The 19253-nt window shown below is 43.6% G+C and overlaps 1 protein-coding gene across 1 annotated transcript in view; it reads left to right on the forward strand.

The window, feature by feature from the left end:
• Positions 1 to 18563, forward strand: part of ABHD2 (abhydrolase domain containing 2, acylglycerol lipase) — a 31626-nt gene extending 13063 nt beyond the window's left edge. The window contains exons 4-9 of the mRNA XM_086757179.1: positions 1791 to 1974; positions 5617 to 5709; positions 7435 to 7545; positions 9944 to 10013; positions 10871 to 10955; positions 12031 to 18563. Coding sequence (XP_086613305.1) covers positions 1791 to 1974; positions 5617 to 5709; positions 7435 to 7545; positions 9944 to 10013; positions 10871 to 10955; positions 12031 to 12227 — 740 coding nt within the window. The 3' untranslated portion in view covers positions 12228 to 18563. The remainder of the gene's footprint in view (positions 1 to 1790; positions 1975 to 5616; positions 5710 to 7434; positions 7546 to 9943; positions 10014 to 10870; positions 10956 to 12030) is intronic.
• The last annotated feature ends 690 nt before the right edge of the window (positions 18564 to 19253 follow it).

Below are 19253 nucleotides of genomic sequence, written 5' to 3' on the forward strand. Positions count from 1 at the left end.
CGTCTTGGGAACTAAGCTTGGCCTCCTTAAAGCATTTGCTTTTTTTTGATAAAAGTTGAGAGCTGCTTTCCACGGAGCTTTGCTCAAGACCTTAGGGAGTTATTCTGTAATGCATCTCTTGAAACAGACCTTTCAGAGTCTTATAGCCTTGGAAAGGGCAAGGAATGCCTAGCACTTCCTTTGAGTAAGACAGTAAATCACTTGGCAGAGTTGCTTGTGAAGTGCCAGCAAGACCATGAGCAAACTTTACTTACCCTCCAACCCAAATATCCCAGTATCCTTCTAGCTTTTGCTGGATTCCTGATGTATTTGTTGAGGAGCAAGTAGCCTAAATTTGGGATTCGCTGAACACTCCGGCATTTACATCAAGCTTGACCTGTTGCTATTTTAGTTTCAGACTTCTGAAGTAGTTGCCAGCGGCCCTCAAATCATAAAGGTCAAACACTGAAGTATTTTGACTGCTGGCTTCTTCCAGAGGAAACAAGAGCAATGCAGCATTTGTCATCTTGAAGAAAATTGCTCATTAAGAATGTTCACAAGGAAGTGCCCAATCCCTGCTGAAATGCTCAGCAAGAAGCCTGCTGTTTCACTGAAGTAAACACAAACTCTCAGACTCAGAGTCTACTTCAGAGAAGGCTAAAAACCAGTCTAATGTCTAGCAAGAATGCTAGAGTTGGGCTGGGGGCACGCTGGAGCACTATTAGGCTGGCACAGAGTGGAATCCCAACTCTTAGGACTTATCCAGAGAGATAAGTTTCACAGGACAGAGCTGAGATTCTGATTCTAGGCAGGAATGAACACCTGGAGTTTTATTTCAGTTGTTCATCTGGTGCCTCCTGTGTAGCTTGCAGTCTTAAATCCAATGGGAAGGTTAACAGTGCATAGACAGTTGATACTAATGTATTAATGCCATCAGTTTTGCATCTGTTCCTCTTCATGGTTCCTTTTCCCAAACTCAGAGGTGGGAAAAACAGCTGTGGGTACTCAGGTGTTGCATGTTTGGAGGCCTTCAAATCTGTCAAATGATCTGAGAACCCCACTGCTGCCAGAAGCCAGAGTCCTCAGTGCCTGTAGCCTATGGGGTGCAAGTGGGTGTTAGCTGAGAGTGGAACAGATCTGTATAAAGGCATTTACCTCTTTCCTTGAAGAAAGGGTACCCATGCATCTTCTAGGAGCCTGCAGTATCTTTACCTCTTTGGCTAAAAAGGACTAGCTGCCTCTACTTAAACCCTTCCCTCTGGTTCCAGAGAGCACCTGCTTAGTCAGGCTCTGCAACAGTCCACTGAGTGTTTTGTCCTGACAAGCCAACCCTCCATTTCCATCCTCTCCCTACATCAGCATGGATTTAAGCAGCAATGGCAGTCTTACTGAAAGCAAAAGAGCAAGGTGCTTAACAGACCTCACTTAAGTTCAGAAGTGGTAAACTGCCTCAGGAACATAATGGTGTGCTGTGTTCTTAGATGGTAATGTCAAGCCCAGAGTTGTTGGACTCTACTTTTTAAGCTGCTTTAGAAAGAAAGAGTTTGGATTGTCAGATTAGCTGTTGCCATGATTTTGAAGCAAGTAATTTCATCTTGCTTTGGCACTCTGTCAGAACTAGACATGAGCTAAGGTCCACAGGACTTGTAAAACAAATACTTGAACACATGTGTAAATCGGAGCTCTTAAAACCTTAAGGTTATTGAAAAGTCATAAAGGCTAAGCAGCTGAACTTAAAGCACACAACTGAAACTTGAAGTGGGAATCTAGGTATGTTAGAGGATGATTCTTGACTTTGTCTTTGTTTTCAGGTTGCACCTGGGAATTTGGTGCAATGGTTAATTACATCAAGAAGACCTACCCTCAGACCCAACTGGTTGTTGTGGGCTTCAGCCTGGGTGGAAACATTGTGTGCAAATACCTGGGAGAGAGCCAGGCCAACCAGGAGCGAGTCCTGTGTTGCGTCAGTGTGTGCCAGGGGTACAGTGCACTGAGGTAAGTGTGGAGAATTCTCCATCCTGGTCTCTTCTGGGAGTGCAGGAGGGAGCAGACCTTCGGCAGGGTGCATATAGAAGGGCGACGTGAAGAATATGTTGCTTTTCTTGCATTGAGCTGGTCTGACAGACCACAGTGTGCAGGATGCCACCCTCCTAAAGGAGCGGCCAAAGCTTTGTTGGTTTGGCAGCACAAATAAGCTTTCTGTCAAGAATATAAATAGGTCTTCTGTACCTGGCCAGGTACATGCTGACAGCTTCTGGTCTGTATGTGAGCTGCTCTAAATCTGTCTCGTTGCTACAGCACACTAAGAAGAGGTGTTCCCTGTGCAGTCCTGGTATAATTAACCAGGCAGGCTGGGTAGCATGACAAACTGCTGAGATGATGCCAGATTTGCAAGCAATAGTTTACACTTTCTCATCACTCTAAAATATCGCTTGGTTCATAATAGCTTGTCTGGCTTCAGTGTGCATTTTCATCTGGCAGCTCTTACCTGGGAAGAGACATAAATCTCCTACGCTGTCAGTCCATGCTCCCCTCTGTGTGTGTCGCTGAAGCAGTGCTGTGGGCTGATGATGAGGTGGAGAGGAACCTGCAACCGTGCTATATGATTTGGAAGGTGGGAAGGAGAACGCTTATAGCCCTAAAATCTGCCTAGAATGTTAAGCTGGGGTTCCCCACCTGGAAGGCAAGGCTGTAGCACTTCACGAGAGTTGTAACGGCTCCACCTAGTGCTTACACTTGCGTTTACTGATGGAGGATCCGAATACAGCACTGCTGCTTGAAAACTGATGGCTCGACTAAAGACCAGTAACTTTCCATGTATGAACAGTTAATGAAGATTAACACAGTGTGGCTGGCTAAGTTATTACTTTCAGTTTTTGCTGTCACTACACCTGGACAACTACGAAGATGTAGCTGACTTTACAGTAATTTAACTCTATTTTTGAGCCCCGAGACTATTTGGAAGACAAAAGGGGCTGTTGAGACTAGAGTATTTGGGTCAAGATCCTTTGGGCAGATAAAAATGGTGAAACTGTGGCAGCCTTGTGAGAGGCTTGCTATGGAGCTTGGCCTCCCAGCCTGGAGAAGGTAGGTGGAACTTTTGGTGTTGCTGATGCTCTGCCTGTACAGGAACCAGTTTGATAGTCAGTGGTCTGAAGACACCTTTTATAAGTTGAACTCTTACAGGTTAAAAACTTTTCTGGAAGCATTATGATGTGACTAAAAGCTTGATATGCACTTCAGTAATATTCCAGCATAGCTAATCCTTTTTGAGGATTTAGCAGGTGTGACTACTGCTAAAGAGTGTATAATCTACTGCTAGGTCCCCAAGAGTTCACACCCTTAAAATCTGAACAGATGCTTTCAGGAACAGTTTTTGTCTTTTTTTTTTTTTTTCTTCCCCCCCCCCAGTAAAATGTTCTTAGTTGTCTTGGAGTTCTGACATGGAGCACAGAGCATGCTTTTGAGGGCAATTACAGCCATCAAACAGGATTTGCAAGGATCACATCTGGCTGCAGTCCACTTGGTTTGTCTTCTGCAATTATGCAATGCTATATTTCTGGTCTCCAAAATGATGTTGAGTAATGCTGTTCCAAAGCCAATTTCTGTAGTAGTATGTCATGATGTGCTAGTAGAATAGCAGGGCAAGGACAACCTGTTTTAACAATACTGCATTTCAGTTTTCGTGTGGAAAAATAACAGCTGCTTCTCTGACTTGGATGCAAGTCTTCAGTGGATTGTGTAGATTATTGAGCTCCTGACTCCACCTGCTGGGTAAACATCTACTAGCAAATCTCCAGTCGCAAAATATCTGTTATGCATCACTGGGCAATCAGCAGGAAGGCTTTTCAGATCTTGTCTCCCTACCTAATACCTACTTCTGCTTTAAATGCTAATTAGCTGAAGAGCTATGGGAAAGCAACATGAGTAAATGTCTACTAAGCAAAAGACAGGGTTGTGCCCCTGGTTATAGAAGGGGGAGGAAGGGGGTACAAAGCACCTCCAGGTGGAATGGTTAAGCCTTAGCCTTCCTGGGCTTGGTCTGGTAGGTTAAAATAACTGGCCTCATCCCTCTGGGCATGAAAATGGATTACCCAGGTAGGCATGACTAGTTAGTTTACAATTCCTTTTTTTTTTTTTTTATTAGCTTGTACAGCTTTTAGCTCCCAAATAACTTTAGAAAGTGAAGGAAAAAAAGTGGTGGTGAGCAAGGTGAACCAGGGATCTGAAATATGAAAGGCTTTCCAGACCATTAGGCATGAGTCCTATAGATGGGCATAGTAAAGTAGCAACGATAACTAGGATCTGCCAGAAGAATGAGGTTCTTAGTTTAATGAATTAACAGAGAGTCTGGGGAATTTGTTCTCTGAGGCTAAACAGGGACATGTCTCCTTGTTCCTTAATCTCTGCCTGCACATGCTTGATTCTGCTTCTTGATTTTGTGGAATGCATCTTCACCATAGCTACAGGCTGCGGGGAGAACCCTCAGCTTTGAAACCTGTGCAGTCCTCAAAATACCAGAAGCTGCATTTTTTCAGGGCTTGCAGCTCTAAATATTAGGAGTACTACTGTACACCACAGGAACTGCAGGGAAATGTAGTAGCTTTAACTTCAAACGTCTTGTAATAACTTAAAAGGTTTGCTTGGAAAATCTTTTGTGAAGAAAGAAATGTTTGTCTTCCTGTCTTCCTTCATTCCCCTGCCCTGGCATAAATATGGTAGGTATAGTCTGGCAAGACAAAAAGATAATTAAAAAAAAAAAATGTGCATGGTATACTACAAGAAAGCATAGCTTGCTTTTGCTCTGGTGGGGTACTTGCAGGTTGGGTCTTGGGAGGCCGTGCTAAATCCGCTGCAGTTCTCATGCTATGTTAATGTTTAAATGGTAGGAGTACTTCAGTAGCTGAACTGCTCCCAGCATTCTTAGGTTGCTCAGTAAATGATAGTGTGTTTCCTCAGTAACAGCAAACCCTACTAAGAGTAAAGCTATAACCTGCCCATGACCCTGCATAGCAAAGGAGTGCTGGTATCTGGCAGAGCTCACAGAAGTCTGGATGACTTTAATTTTGTTTTAGCAACAGATAAGCTGTGAAGTGCTATTCTGTTTTGAGAATAGGTAAAGACTTCAACTCAGATGCCACTTGCAGCTGCAACTAGTATTTATTCCTACAGCTCCTGCCAAGGGAGCTAAAACAATAATAATGCCTGTACATACTGGAAACATCTGCACAAGTTATTTCCTCTACAGTACTAATACACACAATAGACAACACTTTGTTCAGCAACAGGTTTTAGTCTTTTCCTTGGTATCCCCATTAGGTAAATTACATTCAGCTTATGCAAAGGGATACTAAAATCCTCTTGTCAGTGTTGCAGATCTTGATTGATGGCTCTTAAATGCTCTGATCAAAACAGCTAATTGCATTGTGCAAAATGAGACAGCAGATCTGTTTTCTGATACTCCTAAACTTCATCAAAGGGGAAGTGAATTCCTGGAAAAGGTTAACCTGTGGCAGGGAAGGCCTGAAGGTTTGTTTACATAGCCTCTAGGCTGCCATAAGATGTTACAGTGTATTAATCTGATCTTTCAAGATCTCCATTAACAGCTTTGATTGTTCTGCACTATGTTTTTTCTAGGGCACAGGAAACCTTCATGCAATGGGATCAATGTAGAAGATTTTATAACTTCCTCATGGCAGACAACATGAAGAAGATCATCCTTTCTCACAGGTACTGCGGTACATCACTTACTCCAACAGTATTGAGTGGGTCAGCCGCTATATTGGTTTTGTCTTCTCTGTCCTTTAAAATGGGACTTCTGAAAGGTTATGCACCAGTTCCTTGCTTGGTGATCTTTAGGTGAACCAACAGAGAAGGGGAGCCCGTGTCAATCTCATTCATATACTGTAAAATATACAAATAAGCATTGGTGATCTTGTCAGAAGAAAGCAGGCTTTGTTGTCTTTTTGCCTTCTGAGGAGACTTGCTTAATGAATAAACAAGATGCACACAGGAAAACATTGCAATTAGACTTCAAAGTGGAGTACTCTGCATCTGTTTCACTTCTAGCCAAAGAATTCCGTATTCAAGGAGCCTCTTGTTCTGCCACCTACCTGAGGTAGGATTAATCTGCAAGATCTGCTGTATGGGGCTGCTGCTTATCAAATAAGCAAATAGTCAAACTGTAGCTCTGGCTTCTAGTTGTTCCTCTAGAAAGAGCATGTAGCCAGCAAAATACTTAGTGTTGCTCTTCCTAGAGTGCAAGTGTACTTGTAGGATCCCTGTGCTGCTGTTGTGATCTGTGGGTGTCTCATATCAAAGTAACGTGTGTGTTAAACAGGTGACATGCTCAGTGTTGTTGTTTCCTCCATCAGAAGTTCTCTGGGTACTTTTTTTTTCTAGGGCATTAAATGTGTAAGTACCTCATCTGTGTATATTTGAAGTTGCCTGACTTGAGGGAAAATGATGAGAATAGCTAAGACCAATTCCAATTAAGAGCATGTGTCACTTGCAAACTTTTGGTTCATTGTTTACACCCCTGTGCAGAATGAACGACTGGAATTAGGGCAGCTGACATGTAGGATGATCCACATAATTCATTCCAGATTGACAAATATTTAGACAACTTGACCAAATTTAACATGTGGAGTTAGGTAAGCCCCCATTAAAAAGTACTTAAATTCATAACCCAGAAAAACCAGTGCTGGCTTGAAGGCAAGTCTGTTAAACTTTTTTTCCATAATCACTTGTGCTCTAAGGCAGCTCCCCCAAATCAAACCTAGCTTCCCTACTACTCTGCGCTGCCGCTGCCTCTGAAAGGGAATAAAAACCTCCTTCCAGCTTGTGGCTTTTGTTCTGTTTGTTAGGGGAGAAGTTTGTTCTGGTAAAGAAACACATCCTCCCCTGAGGGCAATAATTATGATGAGTGTCCATAGTAAATAGCTTTCTGCAAAGGTAATGCCCCAAGTAATTTCTGCTGTGTGAGCTAACCTAATATATGTGCTGGGGAAACTTTAGACTAAATGGTGGATGAGATGCTATGCCCAGGACTGCTAGTGCTCTCACCCAAGCCACCCGCAAGTTTGATCTGAAGCCAAAGGACCCTCCCTCTAACCCTGCCTCTGTTCCAAATACCTTTAGTGCTGTCCATTCTGGGAGGATTCTTTTTAGAGGCCCTTCATGCAGTTTTTCAGTATAACAAGAAAACATTTTTTTCTATAAAGAGGCTGCTAGGGTTTCTGGTATGCTTTGCTGCAAAGGGAGGTGGACAAATAAACAGTGCTTAAGAAAGCCTTGTGTGTATGTAGCCCACTTCTTATCTTGTCAGACTTGGTAAACTTAGTTGTCCTTGAACAGGTCATGGCTTTGCTGCCTGTTCTGCTTTTGTTTACTGAGGGGGGGGCTAACTGCCCTTGTGATGTTATTTGGACATTTTTCTTGATGTTATTCTTTCAGGCAAGTTCTTTTTGGAGATAATGTGAAGAAGCCACAAAGCCTGTCAGATGCCGATCTGAGCAGACTCTATACAGCGACATCCCTTATGCAGATTGATGATAACGTTATGAGGTATGAAGGGTGATTCTCTGATCCTATGTAGATCTCTGAAAGTACCTTCTCTTTCAAGTGTTGCTCTTGCATGCCCCTTGCTGTGCCTGTAGGAATCTACTGAAATACAGAGCTAACAACCTAGAAATTCTTCCTTGCCTTCACATTGAATAAAACCTATCAGAAAAAAAAAAACCAAACCTGCTTACTACTGATAATCACAGCTTCTGCAAAATCATCCAGGAGCACTTATTTATCAGTAAATCTGAACCTGTAGCCTCCAGTAACTTAGGAAGAGGCCAGCTCTGCCACGAGCTCTAGCAAAAAAAAATAGTGCAGAATGTGGAAAGTAGCTCAGAACTGCTCAGGAATGTCCTTAGCTCTGCTTGAATTTTGAAACAAACCTTTGCCTCAAAAACTGCTTCTGCCTTCTCAATGAACATTAGGATTGACTGAGATAACATAACCTTTTTCACTTGTCATTCTGTTCTGGTTTTGTTGGGTGAGGGGGAGACCCAAGGTAGTAGCTTCTGTAGGAAACTGCTAGAAGTCGCTCCCCTTTGTTCAGTGGACTCGGCCGGGCCTAGGGCGGACCTGCTGCTGGCCAAGGCCGGGCCGATTGGTAGCAGAATGTTCTGTGATAATGCCTCTGCGATAACGTATTTAAGAAGGGGAAAACAGGAAAGAGAGGAGAGAAGATGTGAAGCAGCTGAGCAGGGGCAGAGAGGGGGAGGCACAGGCCTTGTGGGCCTTGCAGGCCTCACCCTCTGGCCTCCCGCTGGGCAGCTGCCTGGGCCCAACTCGGCCCAGCCCAGCCGCTAGAAGTGGAGAGGAGATGAGAAGTGAATAAGATGTAAAAAGGATCCTGAGAGGCATCTGCCAGCCTGTTGTGAGGAGCAGCTGCAGACACCAAGGTCAGTGAAGAAGGAGGGTAAGGAGTAATGCGGCTCCTGGCCAAGATTCCCCTGCAGCCTGTGGTAATGACCATGGTGGAGCAGGTTGTCCCCCTGCAGCCCATGGAGGCCCACAGAGGGGCAGAGATTCACCTACAGCCAGTGGAGGACCCCACGCTGGAGCAGGTGGAGGCCTGAAGGCAGCTGTGGCCCGTGGAGGGCCCGCTGGGGCAGCTGTTCTAGAGGGACTGCACCCCGTGGAAGAGATGACCCACGCTGGAGTGGTTTTCACGAGGGACTGTGGCCCGTGGGAGGGACCCTACGATGGAGCAGAGGAGGAATGTGAGGAGTTCTTCCCCCGACGATGACGCAGTGGCGTAAAACATCATGTGATGAACTGACCACGACCCCCATTCCCTCTTCCCCCCTGTGCCGCTCACGGGGGAGGAAGGTGGTAGAGATAATGTTAAGCCTGGGAAGAGCGAGGGGTGGGGGGAAGTTGTTTCCTGTCTCATTCTCCTGCTAGTTTTAGAAATAAGTGAATAGTTTTCCCCAAGTCAAGTCTGTTTAGCCCGTGACGGTAGCTTTAAGGATTTTTCCCCATCCTTATCTCAAACCTCGAGCCGTTTTTTCTTATATCATCTCCCCCTATTCTCTCGGAGGATGGAGGGAGTGAGAGAGAGACTGCATAGTCTGGTCCTGATCAGGGCTGAGCTATGACACATTCTAACACCTAAATTAAGTTATTTGCTTTATTAAGCAGTAGCTTGCTACCACCTGTGTCCTTGAAAACAACATAGCACTTTCTTCAGTAGCAGTGTTCATACCATGATCTGTTCTGTATCAGGTGTTGACACCTTTCCAAAAATGAAGCTGTAAACCGTTGGCTATACAGCTATAATGCTTTTGGCAGACTGGGAGTATTACTGGCTGCTTTTTAAAAGCCATTCCTAGGGAAATCTCCCTAATTGTCCATCATCTCTGAGGTCTTTCTACTTTGGGCAACAACTATGTTGTGTCTCATGTCAAAAAGAAAAAAAAAAATAGTAAAAAAGCACTTGAGTATGGATTTACTGAATTTTGATGTGGGATGGAGACCTAAGGATTTGTCAAAGAACTGGAACCACAGTGAATTCTGGGTGGCTTGTAAGCAGGCCCTTTTGACCAGTATTTTTGAGGTTCATAAACTGGTGGTTTTGTATTTGAAAAGGCTTTCAGGTGAAGATGAACAAGATCATAACTCTGTCTTTCTTCCATACATACAATTACTTAAGTGAAATTAAATACTTTAAAAGAAATGTGCTGAAGGCTGCTAGACTTCAACTTGTATGTTTAACTGGCCAATGCTATCACAATGTTTGAGTTAGCCCATAGGCATTTACTGCCAAACGCTTTGCAGAGACGCTGGGTAGAAAAAAAGCATTGTCCATGAAAATTGAGGCATCATTCCTATTTCTGCACTTGAAAGTAAGAGTCGCATGGGTACTAGAAGCACATGATTGCAATGACGGTCTTCTCTATTTCAGGAAGTTCCATGGCTACAGTTCCCTGAAGGAATACTATGAAGAAGAAAGTTGCCTGCATTACTTGCACAGGGTAAGCTCTTGCAATAGAGACTGCTCTTGTACCTTCATTTTCCTACTGGAGAGAAAATGCACTATGGTTTCTGTTCTGGATACCTAGACACAGCTGCCTTAGCTGGGGTTTTCAGAAATAATCAGACACAGTATATTGGAGTGGGATTTCAGTTCTTGCTGCCTCTAATACTGGGGCTAAATGCTTTAGGCTCATAAGAGCTTATAAGTCTGACAGTAGCACCCAAGTGGTCTAGGTAAAGCCACATATTCAGCTGAACTGCTCTGAGTGTATGAGGATAAGGAGGGAAACTTGAGGGTGGTGGCATAGAGCCTGCAGTTTCAAGGAAGAAAGACTAGATACTGTTGAAGAGACTCGGTATGCTATCTGGCAGGCAGATGTTTAGCACACCAAAGTTTTGCAGAAGAGAAACTGGAAGATTAATTCCTCCTTGATCCTACTGAGCTAGAGGATGGAGGTGTTCCAAGGGAGTTTCCTGGACTTTAACCAAAGTGTCCATAACAGAGCTGGCACTAGCTGCCTGATGTGCAAAGCGATACAGAACGAAAAAGGGTGTAGCTGTTTGAATTCTGAGAATGGGGAAGATCTGTGACTCAATCTGTTTTTGCTCTGATGCACCCCTTCCCCTTTCATACAACTGAGTTGGAAAAAAAAACAAGTGCTGCAAAGTACTCCATTGGTAAAAAGCCACGAGTCTTAAGTTTTGACTCTTTCTGCTTTTCTGATGCTTCTGCAGGTACGGGGCAATTCTGAAAAAAAGTCTTGAGTTAAGCTCAGATGCTTTTACAGTTGATAGACTGAAATTTAAATACCAACCCCTTACTGTTTTTCCTTTTCTGCCATATTTCTTGATGCAGATCTATGTTCCTCTTCTGTTGGTTAATGCTGCTGATGACCCTCTTGTGCATGAGAGTCTTCTATCAATTCCAAGAGCTCTTTCAGGTATGTTGAAGCAGTCTGCTCCGGCTGTGTATACTTGTGTACCTGCAGCTTCCTTCTCACATCGTGATCCGTGATCTTAAAACAGCTTGACTTGCCTCCTTACATCTGTAATCTTGCGGGAGGTGTACCTAAGCCTCTTTGAATCACCAGTCGCTAGAACTAACAAGGCTAACCTCGAGCAAGAAGAACTTGAGTCCTTTCAGGCACTGTCTGCTATTCTGCCTTGTGTTGATAGCCAGCAGGTTATGTTCAGGTTACTCTTGAATGGAAAAATACTTCCTCCTGTCTTCATTCCTCACTGGGATTTAGGAGAAAGGCAGGTTATTACAGTGACAGTCTTGATTGAGTACAGATGAACAGCCCACTTTGCTGATGAAGTGGGGGGTGGAGGACACACGCATAGCTGTGTAATTTGGTACTGAACTAGGATCTCTCCCTTGAAAGGTGTTCTGTGAGCTGTCTGTCTTCAGCCAAGAGAAAAAAAAAAAGGCAAATTACCTTTAGAAGCTCAGAAGAGGTAGCTGGCTGCTGCTTTGTCGCACAAATAGTGGGTACACAGGGAGAGAAGCAAGGTTCACTTCTTACTAGTTGAAAGCTGTGAGCAGAGAATCTATCCACAGCTGCTTCCAGACAGAAGCAAGCACAGGTATTTTCTCACTGTACATGGAACAAGGTGGTTGATATACTATCGGAACTTTAGTGCAGCTCAACGTGATGCTGAAAGTCCAGGTTCCCGTGTACAGTGTTAGATGTTCATTTGTTAAAGAGCGAGCATTCTTAGGGCAGTACGGATTCTGCTGTATGGGCCCAGATGGCAGCATTTCTTGGGCAACCTTCTTGTCCTGGCTAGGATTGGTTCATGCAGACTCCCCTGTTCTGTGAAGCAGTAGGATTGTGTGCTTTGGACTTCAAAGTAGCCGTGGCCTTTGTCAGTGCATTTCTGCTTCCTACACAATTGCTCCTGTAGTTCAGATGCTATCCAAGGATAGAGTTGATTATTACAACTTACGCTGGTTTCATTTTCAGCTCCGAAATGTTAACTTTCTGGAACTTTGTGCCTCATTTTGTTTTACAGAGAAACGAGAAAATGTCATGCATGTGCTGCCCCTTCACGGAGGCCACCTGGGATTTTTTGAGGGGTCTGTACTGTTCCCGGAACCTCTTACCTGGATGGATAAGCTTGTGGTACAATATGCCAATGCCATCTGCCAGTGGGAGAAGACAAAGTCTCACTGCTCAGACACAGAGCAGGCTGTATCTGGCCAGGAGTAATTGACCCAAAGACTGGATCACTTCAGTATATCCCCCCCCCCCCCGTGGGAACATCTTGTTCCCTCACCTGCTGCTTCAGGTTTTCATTCTCCTTGATATCTTATGGCTGGGGTTTGATCACAATGTTTTCTTCCAAAACGGAGTGAAAGCAGAGGTTAATATCTGGTCAGAGCATCTTTGCATATATAGTTACTTGGGTTTGTAATTTACTGCTCTGCTTGAAGAATTAGGTTGCTGACTGTGACTTGTTACAGGGTTATTGAGCTAAAGACTGCTTTCATTAATATAGCAGAAGTTTCAAATGTCAGTTTCTTAACCTGCTGGTCAAAAACTTGATCTGCAGTGTTTGTTTAGGTGTAGATGATAGTGTAACTGTGACTCAGTTCTCTGTCCTGGTGCTGGAAAAACCCTGTACCAAGCTACAAGCCAGTGAGTGGTTCGGTCTGTAAGCCACTAAAATGTGGCTTGGAAAAACAAATACTTGACTGCAAGTGGAGTTCCAGCCTTGCACCATCTCAAGGGAAACATTTTAGTTCCTAGGAATGCACTTACACAACTGAATCAGATTAAAAATACTTAACTTTTCCATGCTTCAGCTATCTGTGGATAGGGGTGTCTTTATGCTGGGACTCCCAAGTAGAGAAAAGCTGTGGGCTGGTAATACCAGTTAATATTTCTATGTAAACATGTTCTCACACCAAGACCAGATCAGTCATCTTCTTATCTTTGCTTCTTTTTAAATGTAGTAATACTTTTAGGACTGGATTTCTTTGTTTGACCCAGGGCATTTTAAAGCTGGCTCTGGCTTCTGAATGGACACCAGAGATTAAGAATCTGCAGGATCTTTCTGTGAGTTCAATTGGTTTTTAAGATTATTTCATAGATAATTAGGTACTCTATTAGGGATTCATTTGTTGGGGTGGAAGGTATCTATTTAGATTTATTCCCCTTATGTCAGGGTAAATAATACCAAAATTCTCCCCCTTAGCTTTCAAAGCATCAAATGGTTTTCAGTCATGTGACTTGCCTTATAGTTGATGGAGAACTGGATGTCTCTAGCCCTGTGCAACTGAAACTATATCTTTGCGTGGCTAACTACTTCCATATCTATATAAATGCTGTAGGATTACTGGTTCCAGTAAGACACTGGGCTCTTCCTCACTCGAATTCGTTTTCTACACCCAGACATCCTCTTCTAGTTTAAATGTGCGAAGTGAAGTGTGAAAGCTGTTTGCAGGAAAGATGCCTACTCACTTGTGCTTTTCCCTCAAGTGGCTGTTACAGTCTCTGCCAAGATGGTTATTAAAGACTCTAGTCTATCCCCTGGAAGGAAAGTTGTCCCATAGCAATCTGGAGACTGAAACTTTGTCGTCAAAAATATATTTTTTTTTTTTTACTGTTCTGTCAATATTGTAGTCTCATTAATCCATCCTTAGGACTTCTTTATTACAGAGTCAGTGGAGTTCTTTTCCTGTCATGCTTCCCACATCAAGTAGCACTTTATTGCTTCAACCTTGGTCTGTGTTCCATGCACTTTAGTTTATAGCTTAAGGGTGAAACAAGCTGCAAGACTTCAGTCTGGTAGTATAGGGGAACAAGCCTTCTGGACTGCCCTGTCCCTGAACTTCAGTAGTTTGGAAAGGTAGGGTTTTGTTTCAATAAAGCAATAATTAACTATTGTAGCAAAGGTGCATTATCATATCAGGAAATTCCTTTAATTTGCCTTAGGCCAGACACGTTGGCATGTTACGATGAACTGTGGATAGCTGCACATTCTCCTTTGTTAGTAAATCCAGGTTTCCTTTTATCTCAAAGAAAAGATGTGACCAAGTAAAGCTGTACCAGGACTTGCCCATGCTTGTGGCTGTTCCTTAAGAACTATTTTGGGGCATCAGTTAGCAAGGATATTCTTAGCTGATGGTTATCTTGTCTCTATGTTGTCCTCTTACTCATACTGCACCTGTATATCACTAAAGTCTGTCATAAAAGACACTTCAGATTTTTCCTTAAGTAGCTGTTCATGTAATATTCATTGGATATGACTTAAATATCTTCTTGCTTCAACAGAAGTGGAGTGTAAACAATACTTGTACACATCAAATAGATACAGTATAAATTTAGGTGTGTAGGGGAATATGGCTTTTATCTCCAGTGGGTTACAACTTTCGATGTGTTTTGACTTTCATAGTATACTACAGCTGTAGCTTACACAGGTCGTGGCTGTCTGGTTCAGGAAATAAAACTGCCCTTCCTGTGCTTCATGTGTCCTTCCTCAATCCAGCTTTACTGTGCTGAGATGAGTATCAACTTCAGACAGCTCTAAAGGAACAGAAGTTGTCCTTGGTACCGATACTGCTGTTGAAGAACCCAACATGTGGATACCTATGAAAGAAAGGTCAGCGTGCATTCTGACCTCCTCTGAGAGTAAAATATCTGCCTTCCTCAACTTGAGAACCTTATCAAAAGCAGGCCCTCTCTGCCCAACTCCCAAAGTGGCTGAAGCTCTGCCTTCCTTCCCAGGACCCAGACTGGCAGAACAGTTCAGTTGTTGACTGGCCCAGAATGTGAAAATCAGGAGGGTGAGAACTGGCTCAGTACTGTCTGGGAAGGTTAATTCTGAGGCAGAGCAAGTGTTTTGCCTCTGCTTTTTTGGCCAAGTCATCCCAGTCCCTCTGAAAGCAGAGCTTTGTCCTGGGAAGATTTTTCTTGGAAAAAATTTTCCCCCTTCTGTTTTATAAAGAAGATCATTCTGTATGGACCAAACGGATTTTCTGTTTCTGAGATATGAGGAAGCTACCTTCTTACCAACTGTACCTTCATTTCAAACTGATTTCCCTACAGCAGATGGCCAGTCAATCAATGACCTGTTTCTAAGCAAGCATCCTAAAATGAGATGAGCAACTGGGCAATTCTCAAAGCAGCTGAAGCTATAGCTTTGTCTAATCAAGTAGAGATTTTGCTTTACAGTTGGAAGGTGTTTTCAAGGGACACCCCTTCCTGCTGTGCAGCCCAAGCATTCATACTTCAGAAGTGCTGATGCTGTGGATTTCCTGAAACTCCCAACTATGGAAGTAATATGGGCTCTGTCTTGCTCCTTTAGCCTGTTTTTGCACTTTGCACTTGCATCTACAGCTGTTCAAACCACTTGTGACTTCACCAACTAATTCTAGCCTGTTTGGGGAAGAAGAGCTTTTGTCATGGCTTGTTTGTGCAAGGCTTCTGAAGCCTGAGGTCCAGCTTATGAAGTTTGTTGGAGGTGGAAGCAGTGAAAAATCTTTTTCTCCCCATCCCACCCAAATTGCTGCTTTCAAAGCCAAGGCTCATCGTGTCAGACTTGCAGCAGTAACTTAAAGATATCTTCGGGAAGTGGGAGAGGAGAAAGTTAAGCTGCAGTACGTGTTATCTAAAGGGAATTTTGTATTAAATGTTGCTGCTGACAGCTATTGGCTACTGATACCTGGTGCCAGTGCCCTGTGATGCATGGGACTCTGTCCAATCCTAATCTGAAATACTCTTCTCCCAAAATAAGGCAATGCTAGTCTTTGATGTGGGCAGGTGGTCTTCATTTGCCCAGTGAAGTCAACCTTAAATGTAATCTGAATTTAAGTCTTAGACATTAAGTAGTCTTTTTCATCTCTCGACAAGACACATGAGGCTGTTGAAGTGTGCACTTCTGTGTCATTGCAGCGTTGTCTGATAGCGCAGTTCAGGATTACAGCATCATGAATCTGTCATGTGCTCTGTGTAGTTTCAAACTGGCATTATTAAAAAACATTAGCAGAGCTCTTTCACAGGTAGTCTTGTGTGGTATACACACCTCTTTCCCGTCGCTGGATGTAAGTAGCACTTGAACATAAACCCTAAGGACTCTCTCAATTAGATGGAAAGCTGTGGAACTATTATTGTTTGATGGTTAGGCTGGTCCAGCCATCACTGTTGTCAGTGTCTGGAGAGATCTGAGGCTTGTAGGTGAGCAGCTGGGACTTGCTCTTACTGAACGCAGGGAACTTGCAGCTTCCACTACATCGGATTTGCCAGTGTTTTTAATGGTTCCTTGATTAGCTTCTAAGTTGAAGGTGTTTTAAGATGGGCCTGGCAGTGGTGTAGTTGCACTGGAAAGACAGTTGAATTTCCCTGCAGTGTTCTTCTCTTTTTCTGCAGTTCCCGTTTAAGATGTTATAGATTACAAAGACAGGCCATTATGCAAAGATGTTTGGAACTTATTAGCTCCAGTACTGAATTTATCCAAGTGTCATCTGTCCTGGGTCTGTCACAAGTTCCTAGACCACAGCCCTTTGACATGTGGTGCCTTGCCCTTTTTTCTCCTCCTCCCTTGACATCAGCATATCTAGAGATTTTAGTAACAGCTCTGTCAGAGCTTTTGGGGCTTTGCATTTTAGTAAATGAATTTTCAGACACTAGATAGAGAGACATCCCTGGCAATATGCACTGTACAAGTGTGCTGATTTAAAGGACCTTTGTGGGCAGCCTACAACTATACAGTCTGTGTTAAGGTTTAAAATAACATGTCTAAGCAGTGGATGACTTTCAGCTCTCTGCTTCTCTAACTGTAGGGATTGAGTCACGGAAGGAGGGTTTGCTTTGCTTGACATGTGACTTGTTACCTTACAGTCCGGAAGTTCTTCTGTCTATTAACTCTCCAGCAGTGTAGCTGGAGGTAGATTGCTGAAGTTACTACATCTCAAAAGGCAAAGCAGAGAGTAGCAACTTGAGGATTTAATTGCCAAACAGTTTAGTCATCTGAATGGCTTCCAGGCTTTTCTAGAAATATTATGCCTGTCTGAAGCTGATTGAAATTCTTCACAGCCTTTTCCCAGGTGACCCGAGAAGGCCCTAGCCTTGTGCTGCATGTGTAAGTCATTTGAGGTGAAGAGCATCTTGTTTCTGGCTTGAATCACGTTCCATGTGTCCTTATTCCTTTGGCAGGTCTGTTGGTTGGGTAGGTTCTAGAGCCACAGCAGCTCAAAGCAGTGTCTCCTTCATGGCTTCTAGATGAAAAGCAAACAGCTCTTCTTAGTGTGAGGACTTCCTGAGTTTTCTCTGAGCTTAGAGTGCCTCAGAGCAACACTGGCCCAAGGAAGGGGGTGCCTTGTAACTATACTCTTTTATTGCTGAGTGTCTGTTACACTGGCCTGGACTTTCTCAGCTGTTCGGGGAGCTTAGATGTAAGTGCCATCAATGAGTTAAAGCAGTTGCCAGCTTTTCATGCTGTGGTGGAAGGGTTTCTAGGGTTATCCTGAACCGTTGCATTCTAAACATCTGTACTTTTGGTTCTACTGGTTAATGGACACAAACACTGCAATCCAGGGCAGCATTTATCAAGTTGGATCTGCGGGTATTGAACAGCATTTTCCAAATCTCTAACATACTCTGAAAGTTCCAGCCCTGCACCTGCCAAAGGCCATATCCTTCCTTCTCACCAAATGGCCTTGCCTAACCCTGGTAGGTTTAATGCCAGTAAGGAGCCCAGTCCTGTAAGGTGGCTCTATGCAAAGCCTTTTGGCTCTTGTCTGAATGACAAGCTCGCATTGTCTATCTCTGGTCATGCAAGAGCTTTGATTAGATACAGAACTTTCTTCTAGGATCTCCACTGTAGCTCTACTGGGATGTTGGCCCTTCTCATGGCTCCTGCCAACTGGGAAGTCTTAAAAACAAAAAGCCAAACAAAACCCACTTGTATCTGATATAACCAAACCCTACTGCTTAGCTCAAGTCAGCTTTCTAAAGGAGCATGTTTTCTCATTGTGTTACTTGATAGCTTGACCATAATTCCCAGTGACAGATCACTAGACATTCTTCTTGAGAAAGCATAACCTCTTTCTCTGAAAATCCTAAGCTGAAGAGGTATGTGGAGAGCTCAGGAAAAACAGACCTGTGCCCGTCTAGTTTTGCCTGTGCAGGTGTGTTAGAACAGGCTGAGTGACTTCTGATGTTCTTGGTGAGCAGTTTACTATGAAAATATTTTCAAATTGGCAAAATTATACTCTGGAACCATCTCTAAATGCTGCCCTGAGAAAGCTTGTATACTGAGACACCCTCCCTGCTGCCGTGTTCTGAGTCAGATTCTCTGGAGCTGACAGCTGCAGGGGAGATGATTTGCAACTAGCAATGCAATTTTTCTATATCTGCTGATGTTTACCTTTAAAATTATATATATAAATATATATAACAGTGTCTTTTATTTTTTCTTTGATTTTTGTTCTTCTGTGTGGTGTAAAATGGAGGTCATTGCAAAACAAAATGTAATTTTGTTATCTTTGATTCAGTGGGATTTCTTTATTTAAAAATAAAGGACTTATTGAAGTCAGTGCTGCATGTAGTGACTGTGTGCAGTGTCATTGGGTGATGGAGTCCAGCGGTCAGTTTTGACAGGCAAAGCAGCCATGCTTTCTTACTTTTTCTGCAGTGGGGAGAGGATCATTTGGTGTGGGAACACATTGGCCTAACAAGGTAATGTTGATTAAAATGCAACTGAGTATCTGAATGTATTCCCTCAATTATGAGGTTTGGATTAGCTAAAGGAGGAACAAGAGGAACCCTTTAGCCCCAGCCCGTACATGTGATTAAAGATCTGGCTCTGCTGCCTGCTGGAAGCTGAAGTGAGTGTCAGGTAGATAAATGAGAAGACTGCCCAGGGCCTGTATGTAACAACACGTGGATGGTGTGCCAGCCCCTGCCACCACTGTCATCTCCAGCTGGAGCCTTTCGCTGCCTCTCTTGTCTTCCAGAGAGCAGAACAAGGACAAAGCAACTCCAGAAAGCCTCCAGGGAGAAGTCACTTAACAATTCCAGCTATAACAGGAGCATCTAACAATTGCCCTGGCTCTCACATCTGCTGGGGCTGGGCTTGGTGGCTAAGTGTGGACTGTCTAGCAGGCTCTTGAGCTAAGGAATGTGTGGCTTTCTTGGCAGTTGATTGAGGCTAGTGGCTCAGCCTTCCCTAAGATGCTAGCTGCGGGGTGGACTTTATAATCTTCACCTCTTTTTCCCTTGCACTACGTGACA

This window comes from Chlamydotis macqueenii, chromosome 12, assembly GCF_036417535.1.
Source record: "Chlamydotis macqueenii isolate bChlMac1 chromosome 12, bChlMac1.mat, whole genome shotgun sequence".
Classification (NCBI taxonomy): domain Eukaryota; kingdom Metazoa; phylum Chordata; class Aves; order Otidiformes; family Otididae; genus Chlamydotis; species Chlamydotis macqueenii.